We start from the raw sequence: 12,455 nt of genomic DNA, 5'->3' as shown, positions 1-12,455 counted from the left end.
ATGCTTGAATAGTTGGCGGTTCATTCCGCTGTGGTGACCCCTGATTAATTATAGACTAAACCGAAGGAAATTAATGAATGAGTGAAATAATAATTGTTGTTGTTAATGTTATTTGACTATTATTATTGATGCTCATACGTTCAAAATCATTAATAATACCCACCAAATATAAGCAAACAATATCATGTCCTGCTTCCTAATATATAATGCAATACTTAATTTGATCATATACCCCCAACCCCCACGCCCCCACCCCCCCCCAAAAAAAAGGAATCATGTTATTGCTCATTTATTTAATATGCAATATAAATGTTCTGAATTATGGTGGTTTTGATGTGTTGGCTGTCAATAGGATCTCCAAATGTTTTATTAGTTTCTTCTTTTTAGTAGGCTGGTTTTGTGAAGTAAACTCCTCTATGAGGTATAAGCCGAGAGGTCCTTTAGGCTGCTGTTACAGTCCTGTAGATTTGTAAAGGTGTGTAATGCGTGTGTATTACCAGCAGGGCGCAGTGTAGATCAAGCTGAAATAGACAACATCTCATCCGCGTCCATGCTGTATTCAACACTGATATGAATGATCATAGGATTGTACAGTATTGATTGATCACAGTATTCATTTTACTGCTTTAATTGTGGGTCAATTTTGTGTGTTACTTTATTAATGACATTGAATAGTTAATTATTTTTTAATTTGCCAGTGGTGAAATGTCAATAATCTCAGAAGCATAAGGATGAGCCGTTTTGAACCCAGATCAATCTAGCCGCTACATAGCTTAGCTATGACAGCCAACAGATAACACCCTGACAACCTTTTCAAATGTTTAACTATTTTTCCTCTAGTAACAGTATGACAGCCATATAAAACCTCACAGCAACCCCAAAACAACAACGTGACAGTCATCCAACTAGCAACACATCGACAACCATACAGAATACTATAGCAACTCCATAGTAACATGTCGACAATTCAAAACCACTCTGCAACACCTTGACAACTGTCCAGAATTCCCTAGCAACACCTTGATGCCTGTTCAGAACCCCTTAGCAACATCTTGACAGCTGTCCAGACTAGAATCCTCTAGCAACACCTTGACAACTGTCCAGAATGCCCTTGCAACCCCATAGCAATGTGTCAACAATAATTCAAAACCACCCTGCAACCCCATAGCAACACCTTGATGACTGTTTAGAACCACCCTAGCAACATCTTGACAACTGTTCAGAATACCATTGCAACTCCATAGCAACATGTCGATAAATTCAAAACGACTCTGCATCACCCTGACTCCTGTCCAGAATTCCCTAGCAACATCTTGACAACCATCCAGAATCCCTTAGCAACACCTTGATGACTGTTCAGAACCACCCTAGCAACATCTTGGCAACTGTCTAGAATAACATTGCAACTCCATAGCAACTTGTCGACAATACAAAACACCCTGCAACACCTTGACAACTGTCCAGAATTAGCTAGCAACATCTTGACAACTGTCTAGAATACCATTGCAACTCTATAGCAACATTTTGACAATTCAAAACACCCTGCAACACCTTGACAACTGTCCAGAATCCTCTAGCCACACCTTGACAACTGTCCAGAATCCTCTAGCCACACCTTGACAACTGTCCAGAATCCTCTAGCAACACCTTGACAACTGTCCAGAATCCTCTAGCCACACCTTGACAACTGTCCAGAATCCTCTAGCCACACCTTGACAACTGTCCAGAATCCTCTAGCAACACCTTGACAACTGTCCAGAATCCTCTAGCCACACCTTGACAACTGTCCAGAATGCCCTTGCAACCCCATAGCAACGTGTCAACAACAATTCAAAACCACCCTGCAACCCCATAGCAACACCTTGACAACTGTCAAGAATCCTCTAGCAACACCTTGACAACTGTTCAGAATATCATTGCTACTCTATAGCAACATTTTGACAATTCAAAACCACTCTGCAACACCCTGACTCCTGTCCAGAATTCCCTAGCAACATCTTGACAACTGTTCAAAATCTTCTAGCAACACATCGATGACTGTTCAGAACCCCCCTAGCAACACCTTGACAACTGTCCAGAATATCATTGCAAGAGAGTGTGTTTGTGTAAGTCTGTGCGTGTCTGAGAAAATGTGTGTCTATGTGAGAAAGAGAGAGAGAGTGTTAGTCTATGTGTCCGTGTGTGTGTGTGTGTGTGAATGGACAGTGTCAGCCCACAGTTTCCTGTGTGTATGTTCTGTTCTGTCAGTGTTTCTCTTCTTCTTCTTCTTTTGAGAGTAAAGATGAAGCTGCTGGACGTGTGTGTGTTTCTCCTGCTCAACATCGGACTCGCCGGTAAGAAACAAATAATACACTCCATTAAACAACACACACTCTTCTGACCCACACACACACACACCCAAACACACACTGTGATCCTCATAAAAAAGCTGACATCTGCTTCAGGAACTCACTCACACACACACACACACACACACACACACACACACACACACACACACACACAATGAGCTGTTCCTGTTCCTCATTAAACATTTCCATTAATCAGTATTTGAGGTTCAGGAATTGTTCAGTGTAATTATATTTGGTTTAATTATTAGTTAATAATGTTGAATTTTAGTTGTATTTATGTGGTGTGTGTGTGTGCGTGTGTGTGTGTGTGTGTGCGTGTGTGTGTGTGTGTGTGCGTGTTCACAAATGGACTTCCTTGTATACATTTTTATATCAATTATCTTTAACTCTTTCCTTTCAACATTAAATATATATCAAAATATCAGTTTATTAAACGGATCAATACATTATTAATATAATATATTTTCTATTACACAACATTAGAAGTGTCGTCAAGTGTTTGTCAGTTTTACACTAACATGTGATATTAACGTGTTCAATTAAGCTTTAATGGTTATGCGTTCAATTTAATATTTTAGCTGAGTTTATGTCGTGTGTGTGTGTGTGTGCGCGTGCGCGTGTGTGAATGACACTTCTGTGAATTTTTTTCACCACTGCATTTCCTTTTTAGGGTGTAAATATTGTATTTAAAAATAAAATCTAACACTCATTTAACACTTTAAACATTTACAAATATGAAAAACGTTCGATAAATTAATAATTAATTGTACATTTTAAGAAATGGCTTTAAATATATAAAGTATTCCTTTACAACAGCATTTAAAGTGGATCAAAACATGTCTTCAACAAAGGACAATTGAAAAACGTCAGTGGTTTTATACTGACATCCAATATTAATATTAATTTAACCTTTTATTTTTGGTTTTAATATTTAATTGTAGCTGTAATTGTGTCACGTATGTGTGTTATTGTACAACTGCATTTCCTTTTTATTGCATAAATGGTTATAAAAACAAAATATAGCACTTTTTCAACACACTGTGAAACCCAGCAGTCCACTCTATCAAATAAATTGAGTGTAGTGAACTCAAAATGTACTGAAAGTTTACTCATTTCAAAAGAATGTTGAACTCAGTGTTGAAAGTATGTTTATTAAATACCTCATTCAACTTAAATGGAGTAAGTTTACAGTAGATTAGTTTTGGACTCAAATTATTTGTAGCAATCGGTTTGCTCAAACGATTTGAGTTGCCTTAACTTATTGGGTTTTACAGTGCTCAGTTGGTTTGAGTTCTCTTCACTTATCAGTGGGGTTGCCTTAGGCCAGTGGTTCTCAAACTGTGGTACGTGTACTACTACTGGTACGTAGGCTTACTTCTAGTGGTACGCGAAGGAATCACTGAGGAATGAATTTGATTCGTACAATAACACCAACAACGTGTAAAGTGTTTACTTTAGTGCATCGCGTCATCGGCTGCTAAAAATCGATTTAATTGGCGCAGAACTAGAGAAAGAAGTGCGGGGTGCTTGCAGAGCAGATACTTGCTAGAGCAGTGGTCTCAAACCCTCGGGACCGGCACAGGACTATAGATCAATTGGTACCGGGTCGCACAAAAAATCATTCATTATTTCTGTTTTATTTATAATCTGAGTCTGAACTGAACGATCATTTATTTTGAAAAATCTTTTATTATGAAAATTGATCGTATTCTCTTGTTGCATCTCGGTCACTCGAGTGCCAAAATTTAACCCACAGGCTAGTCAAATGAGTACTGCAGCACGACACGCTTGTGTATTCCAGGTGTCTCCAGTTGAAAACACCCTAACTTTTTAGAATGCCGCATTGCAAGTCACGTGACAAGAACCGACTGATCGGCTTCATATTTTGTATGGAATATAATTTCGTTGAATGAATATGAAAAAACTGTACAAAAGCACGCACATCTCTCTTAATTGGGTGCTCAGCCAAAACCGCAAAAAGTGCAAATTAAATGTAAATCAAAGGCGGCAACACCAAGGCTCCAAAAATACAAATTTATTAAATTAAAAAGGCTGACACAGAGCGTGTAATGTTTCGAGCCACCCGGTGAAGATTTACGTTGAATGAATATGACTCATTTTCGAACTGAGCAGTGTTGTAGCTGCTTAATTTGGCCAACTACACTACTTTATTTCAATACTGGTGATTATGGTGGAACTTGGAGAGACAATTTTTGGTCCGACTTTATATTAAGTGGCCTTAACTAATATGTACCGACACAGGAATTAATAGTTTGTTACAATGTACCTATTTGTGTAAATACATGTATTTACTGTGTACTTATGCTTGATTAAATACATGTATGTCATTACGTCCGTAATTAACTTCTGTAATTACATTTGTTGGCCATCCCTTACACCTTAACCCACCCTTAAACCTACCCATACCACCAAACCTATCCATAACCCAACCTCTATCCAAACTCAAAAGCAGCACAAGTGTTCTCAAATACATTATAAACACAGTGAGTACATTGTATTTATTTTTTTGATGTAAGTACATAGTAGTTAAGGACACTTAATATAAACCCAATTTTTTTTCTGAGGTGGTCACTTGGTGAAAGAATTTTTAAAACCACTAACTTAGGTAAAGCTCACTATTGCTATTCTCCATTCTTCTTCTTCTTCTTATTTTTTCTTTTTCCGAGCGTTTTTTGCCCCAGACCCTTGAAAGTGGGGTCAAACCATGCGGTTTCTTCGGGAATGGTGTGCTATGACTTTTATAGAGAACCCACCAAAAATGCTACTGACATAACATGGGGACAAACTTTGACACATCACTGCGCCAAGAGTGAATTTCGTAGAAATATGGGATTCACGACATCTCGATAGGGTTGCAGCCTGAGTAAGAACAAACCACACAAGGGGGTAAATGTTAGATCAACTTAGACATTTTAGCATTGGTTTAAAATATAAATTAACAACATTTAAAGTGGATCAAAACCTCTCATCACCAAACCAAAATGCACATTTAAAATGTTTAATGATTTCACAATGTTGGCGAGGCAGTGGCGCAGTAGGTAGTGCTGTCGCCTCACAGCAAGAAGGTCGCTGGTTCGAACCTCGGCTCAGTTGGCGTTTCTGTGTGGAGTTTGCATGTTCTCCCTGCCTTCGCGTGGGTTTCCTCTGGGTGCTCCGGTTTCAGTCCAAACACATGCAGTACAGGTGAATTGGGTAGGCTAAATTGTCCGTTGTGTATGAGTGTGTGTGTGGATGTTTCCCAGAGATGGGTTGCGGCTGGAAGGGCATCCACTGCGTAAAAAAACTTGCTGGATAAGTTTGCAGTTCATTCCGCTGTGGCGACCCTGAATTAATAAAGGGACTAAGCTGAAAAATATGAATGAATGAATGAATTTCACAATGACATACAATATCAATATTGATTAATTTATTCTTGATTTGTTTATTATTATTATTATTATTATTACCACTATTAATTTATAACAGCATTTTTGATCCACTTCAAATGTTGGCTAGTGTTGTTGTAGATAATACATTGTTTTACACATTTAAACATTAATAATAAACTGCTTTCAAAAGTTTTTAAAATATTAAATGGAGTGTGAAATAAAGTAAACGGTTGTGTAAAATACAGTGTTGTGTAAAAGACCCTGTTGTTGTTTCTCAGCTGCGCAACAGAGTGAAAATGTGTGTTATGTTCTGGACGGGATCCTGATCGTTTACGGGATTGTGCTGACGGTGCTTTACTGCAGATTAAAGGTGAGCATCATTTCTGTTCACACACACACACTTTCAACAGCTTCACACACACTTACTGCCAGTAAACACACGCCGTTTGAGATTAAAGATGTCCATGAGGATTTAACTAATGTCATGTTTTTCCTTGTAAGATTAAAATAATTATCTAAATATTCAAATTTCGTTCATTAATGCCTCATTTGACTTGTATATATGAGATATCAGCAGTGTTCATTATTTACATTATTTTTATTTTATTTATAATTATGAACTTCCACCATTTGATTGAGCTTCAGATTAATCTCAAAATATTTGTTTACTTGTTTTTAAATATTATTATTAGCACTCTTTTCTAAGAGGAACTACTTTCAACCGTCGTTTATTCACATCTGCAGCTGATGTCAGAACAGCAGAAGCCGCTGCTCATTCACCAACCTCACTTTAGAGCTAGTGTTTATGTGATTCTCTAGCGTAATGTCTAAAGCAATGACAAAACAGCAGATTTTGCTCACATTTTAAGATTATAAGGCTGAACAGCATGAAATGCCATCAGTCTACATAGATTTCCCTGTATTTCTCTGTTGCAATCAGGAGATCACAATAACTAACCATATAAATACCAAAGCAAACACTATCAGATTACTATGGTATAAATACAGCACACAAAAGGGAGAGATTGCCATACCTGTTTAATAATGATTTGATCAGCTATAGTTGGAAATTATGCTTAGTTTTCTCCTCTAAGGGCTGATTATGCGGTCTCTGTCGCCATCTTGTGGTGGAGCATCAACCGTCTCTGCTCTGCTCAGTATGACAGGCTGATGGATGCTGTTGTGCTGTCTCTCAGAAATTATAAATATTTAAAATAGGCACTATCCTTATAAATAAACTGCACAGTTGCAATCTAAACAACTACATTCTCCACTAAAAAAAACTTAAAAGTGCATTATGTTGTCCAACAGCAGGAACATTTGTCAAACTGTAGTGAGTTGCTAGTTTACACAAGGGTGAAGGGGCTGTATGAGTGCTGGGAGTATCGCACAGCTATCAGCCAATCAGATTTGAAAACCAGACAGAACTGTTGTATATATATATATATATATATATATATATATATATATATATATATATATATATAGAGAGAGAGAGAGAGAGAGAGAGAGAGAGAGAGAGAGAGAGAGAGAGAAAGAGAGAGATACATACACATATATACAGTTAGATCCATAAATATTGGGACATCAACACAAATTTAACATGTTTGGCTCTATACAGCAACACGATGGATTTGAAATGAACAAGATGTGCTTTACCTGCAGTCTGTCAGCTTTAATTTGAGGGTTTTTGCATCCACATCAGGTGAACGCTGTAGGAATTACAACAGTTCGCATATATGCTTCCCACATATTTGGTTGCAAATCCTTCAGTCAATTCAGCCTGAAAACCATTGGTGATCCTTAAAAAAGGAGGGCCAGATTAGAGTTCTGAAAACCCCTTCACACTGCTGAAACAACATCCTCTGGACAGATGAGGCCAAGATCAACCTGTACCAGCGTGATGAGAAGAGTATGGAGAAGGAAAGGAGCTGGTCATGATCCTCAGCAGTGAAGCATGGTGGTGGTAGTGTCATGGCATGGGCATGTATGGCTGTCTATGTAACTGTGTGTACTGATGATGTGATGCTGATTAAAGCAGCTGGATGAGTTCTGAAGTGTTTCAGGCAATATTTTCTGCTCATAAATGCTTCAGAACACATTGAGCAGATGGAGAATGACCCAAAGCATCCATCAAAAAGCAACCAAAGAGTTTTTTAGAGGAAAGAAGTGAAATGGTATGCAATGGCCAAGTCAATCACCTGACTTGAATCCGATTGAGCTTGCATTTCACATGCTGAAGACAAAACTGAGGGGAAATTGCCCCAAGACCAAGCAGGAACTGAAGACAGTTGCTGTAGAGGCCTGACAGAGCACCGTCGGGAATGAAACCCAGCGTCTGCTGATGTCTCTGTGTTCCAGACTTCAGGCTGAATTGACTGAAGGATTTGCAACCAAATATTAAAAAGTGAAACTTTGATTTATGATTATTATTCTGCACCATTACTTTTGGACCCTTAACAAGTGGGAAGCACATATGCAAACTGTTGTAATTCCTACAGCGTTCACCTGATGTGGATGTAAACATCCTCAAATTAAAGCTGACGGACTGCAGGTAAAGCACATCTTGTTCATTTCAAATCCATCGTGTTGCTGTCCAAATACATATGGACCTGTGTATTTATATATAAATATATAATAATATTAAATAAATATATATGAGTAAATAATAATAATAAAAAAATAATATACATTGTCCTTTGTCTATCTGATTATAAAAATAAATTGATCAATTTGAGGAGATTGTTATGCCAGACTCTTTTATTCTTCACATTAATTTGCATTAAATTGAGCATCAGTGAAGAGCAGACAGATGTGAATGAAGCGTCTCTTTAATGCTCAGCGGTGGCTTTCATCTCTTTTAATGTGTTTGATCCGTTTTCTGTTCTTATTTGTTTTTCTTGTGTTTTCCAGATCCGTTCGTCTTCTCAGAGCAGCTACTCTGAGGTGTGTGTTCATCACTCAGTGGTTTCATACACACACAAACACACATTAAATGAGGGCATGCCATACACTGCTAGTATTTTTTTATGTACAGCTGTGGTTATAAAAACTGAACCAAAACCCTCACTGGAAAAACTGATGCATGTTTAAAACACACATTTAATCACACTTGTACCCAACAATAGGCTAATTATGACACAATTTCCCTTGAGCTAAAGGATGAGAATAATATGTGACAAAGGGGTGAAAGGAAAAACATTTAAAGGGACCATTAATTATTTTAAGCATATTTTTATTAGTTTTTCAGTAAACAAGGCTGATTTTAAATGTTAGAATGTTTTTAGGTATATTTAAATATTTGTACTGGCTAACAAGACAAAAACAATAAGGAGGAAATTAATTTTTAGCGTGTGAGTCTGTGTGTGAGTGTGTGTGGGTCTGATTGTGTGAGTGTGCATGTGTGTGTCAAGTTAAATTAGAGTTGACCTTATATAGGGAAATTTAGACAGACTGAAGGAGTGAAGCAGGCGGAGGACTGAAAAAGAGGAAGAGAAAGAGGAATTGAGTTGACTAATGCAGTGTTAAGCAATATTCAGTCTTCTCAGAAATCTCACTTCTGCTCTTCTGTTTTTTTAGCAGGCCGATGGAGACCTCTATCAGGTACTTTTCTCTCTAATTTATTTATTTATTGAAAAATTTATTTTAATAATTTTATTATTTTATTTATTTATAATTTTTATAATAAATATTTATTTTTTGTTTTTATTTATTTATTATAATTATTTTTATAATGCATTTTTTATATTTTTGTTTTTAGTTTTTTATTGTTTTTATAATATACTTTTTATTATTTTTTGTTTTTATTTATTCATTTATATTTATTTATTCATAATTTTTATAATATATATATATATATATATATATATATATATATATATATATATATATATATATATATATATATATATATTTTTTTTTTTCCATTTATTATTTTATAATGTATTTTTTATTATTTTTGTTTTTATTTTTTTATTATTTTATAATATATATTTTATATTTTTTGTTTTTATTTATTTAATTGATCATTATTTTATAATATTTTTGTTTTGTTTTTATTTATTTATTTATTATTTTTATAATGTATTTTTATTATTTTTGTTTTTATTATTTTTTACATTTTTAAATAATTTTTTGTTTTTATTTATTTATTACTTTAATAATATTTTTTGTTTGTTTTTATTTGTTTTTATTTTATTTATTTATTTTTTTAACGATGTATTATTTATTTTTTTCTTTTTATTTTTAAATAATTTTTATAATATATTTTTATTTTTTTGTTTTTATTTATTTTTACTTATTTATTTATTTTTATAATGTATTTTTTCTTATTTTTGATTCATTTTTTAAAATAATTTTTATAATATATTATTTATTTATTTATTTATTTTTTTATAGCATATTTTATTATTTTTAATGTATTTTTTATTAATTTTGTTTTATTGTTTATTTTTTAATAATATATATTTATGAATTTATTAATTTTTTCTTACTGCATGAGTCACATATACAGAACATATATATATTATGAAGTGAAGTGTCCAGTAATAAAGATAAAACACACTCACTGTAGATTATTAAGAGTTGTTTTTCAAATAGTTTTACTACTGTTTGTCACACTATAGGGCATATTAAAGGTGCAGGTTAGTAAAATGCATGACTGTGTTTGTGTTCAGGATCTGGGCCGGAGAGATGCAGACACCTACGACACGCTCCACGGCATGAAGAAAAAACCTCTCGCTTAAAAAACACTGAAAACCGTGTTTCTGTTTGTAGTCCAGCAAACGACGGCAGTTTTTACTCTATCAATTTTGCTGTAACCATGTCCCACATTAACAAATACTGTAGTGCTTTATAGCTGTGCTGTGAAGTGTATGAATGTGGTATTTAATGAATGCTTTAGCTATGGTGAACTGATAATCTGAGCAAAATACTGTAGTAAACTTTAGATTTTCTTCAGAAAATGTGATGTATTGTAGTATAATATAGAGTACAGCACTGGATCATTTGTTATATGGTTGTTGTGTGACCATAGCAGTTTTTACTGAGTGTCTTTAAGATAAACCCTGCAGCTCATGTACAAGGCTTCTAAATTCAAGTTAATTAAATTGTGTTTCTAATTTGAACAGTGTTTGGTGTGCTTTTGTGTGTCATTTCTTTTATCCTCCCCGCTGAAAAATCCAGCTTAAACCAGCCTAGGCTGGTTGGCTGGTTTTAGCTGGTCGACCAGGCTGGTTTTAGCGGGGTTTTGGCCACTTCCAGGCTGGTTTCCAGCCATTTCCAGCCTGGTCTTAGCTGGTCTGGCTGGGAGATGACCAGCTAAAACCAGCTTGACCAGCCTTGCCAAGCTAGGAGTCCAGCCAAAACCAGCTATGTCCAGCTTAAACCAGGCTGGTCAAGCTGGTTTTAGCTGGATTTGGCTGGTCATTTTCCAGCCTGACCAGCTTAGACCAGGCTGGAAATGGCTGGAAACCAGCCTGGAAGTGGCCAAAACCCCTCTAAAACCAGCCTGGTCGGCCAGCTAAAACCAGCCAACCAGCCTAAGCTGGTTAAAACTGGATTTTTCAGCAGGGTTGTTTATTTTGAACCAGATTTTTAACACGTGCAGCGCCGCCATGTTTGTGTGCGACATCTGGCGGCAGTGACTCTCCGTTTAGGCTCTACAAAACTGTTATGCTGCTTGATATCGGTAATTCTCCTTATATAGTATTTAAACGCCAGTTATCTATTCTAATATAAACACCAGTTTGTATCTCAAATAATTCACTGTTTGTCTCAGTCTCCTATTCCTCTAGTTATGACACAATTACCGCATCAAACCAGAAGTTAGCCGTGAGTGGGAAATTCTAGCCTAACCTCAGACCTTTTTAAAAACGTTATAACAACATAATGTAAATCCCCCAGTGGTTTAAGCAATGTTTATTTATCGTCACTGATGTTAATTTGGATAAAAGAATCGTCTGAATTAAACGTAGCCCTAATATACCCTGCTGAAAAAACGGCTGGTTTTAGCTGGTCGACCAACCTGGTTTTAGAGGGGTTTGGCCATGTCCAGGCTGGTTTGCATCCATTTCCAACCTGGTCTTAGCTGGTCAGGCTGGTATGACCAGCTAAAACCAGCTTGACCAGCCTATAGCCAGGGTGTAAGTCCAGCCAAAGCTATGTCCAGCTTAAACCAGGCTGGTCAAGCTGGTTTTAACTGGTCATTTTCTAGCCTACCAGCTTAGACCAGGCTGAAAATGGCTGGAAACCAGCCTGGAAATGGCCAAAAGCCCTCTAAAACCAGACTGGTCGACCATAGCAAAAAACCAGCCAACCAGCCTAGGTTTTTTCAGCAGTTTAAATTGTATATTTAACCCAAAGTAATGATAATCATCGCGAAATGTTAAGATGTCTGGCTGATAAAGTCAGCTTAATTAACTACAGTGACTGCAACTCTTAAAAGTACAAATGACCAGCAGACGGCGCCAGTTAACAGTTCAAAGCTGTTTCTTGTGAAATGAACTAATAATGAACTAGCATGGTCAACATTAGCATACACTAAAAAATGATTCCTACTAAAAAAAATGAAGGTATTGGTTGTAAACAACTGATATGGGCTGAATTTAATCAAAAAAATTAAGTTTAGTAATGTTCAACTTAATTTGTTTAAATTCAGCCCATATTGATTAGTTCAGATGATCCATTAGTGTAAATGCCTTATAAAACTGTAAAT

At 35.9% G+C, this 12,455-nt stretch overlaps 1 protein-coding gene across 2 annotated transcripts; it reads left to right on the top strand.

Annotated features, from left to right (window-relative positions):
- The first annotated feature begins 2,264 nt into the window (after positions 1–2,264).
- Positions 2,265–10,866, top strand: fcer1gl (Fc receptor, IgE, high affinity I, gamma polypeptide like). Of its 2 annotated transcripts, none has more exons than XM_021478398.2 (5): positions 2,265–2,333; positions 6,019–6,110; positions 8,654–8,686; positions 9,323–9,343; positions 10,417–10,866. In XM_021478398.2, exons 1-5 carry the CDS (start codon positions 2,282–2,284, stop codon positions 10,483–10,485), a joined length of 267 nt encoding a protein of 88 aa, XP_021334073.2. In that variant the 5' UTR covers positions 2,265–2,281; the 3' UTR covers positions 10,486–10,866.
- The last annotated feature ends 1,589 nt before the right edge of the window (positions 10,867–12,455 follow it).

The sequence above is a fragment of the Danio rerio genome, chromosome 2, assembly GCF_049306965.1.
Source record: "Danio rerio strain Tuebingen ecotype United States chromosome 2, GRCz12tu, whole genome shotgun sequence".
NCBI classification, from domain to species: Eukaryota; Metazoa; Chordata; class Actinopteri; order Cypriniformes; family Danionidae; genus Danio; species Danio rerio.
The sequence above is the reverse complement of the archived record's forward strand: the minus strand, read 5'-3'. Positions and strand labels throughout refer to the sequence as shown.

Excerpts from the sequence above, each read along its gene's own strand:
- fcer1gl (XM_021478398.2), top strand. The coding sequence starts at position 2,282 with ATGAAGCTGCTGGACGTGTGTGTGTTTCTCCTGCTCAACATCGGACTC. Across the intron at positions 2,334-6,018 it reads GCTCAACATCGGACTCGCCG|CTGCGCAACAGAGTGAAAAT; the intron begins GTAAGAAACAAA and ends GTTGTTTCTCAG. Across the intron at positions 6,111-8,653 it reads TGCTTTACTGCAGATTAAAG|ATCCGTTCGTCTTCTCAGAG; the intron begins GTGAGCATCATT and ends TGTGTTTTCCAG.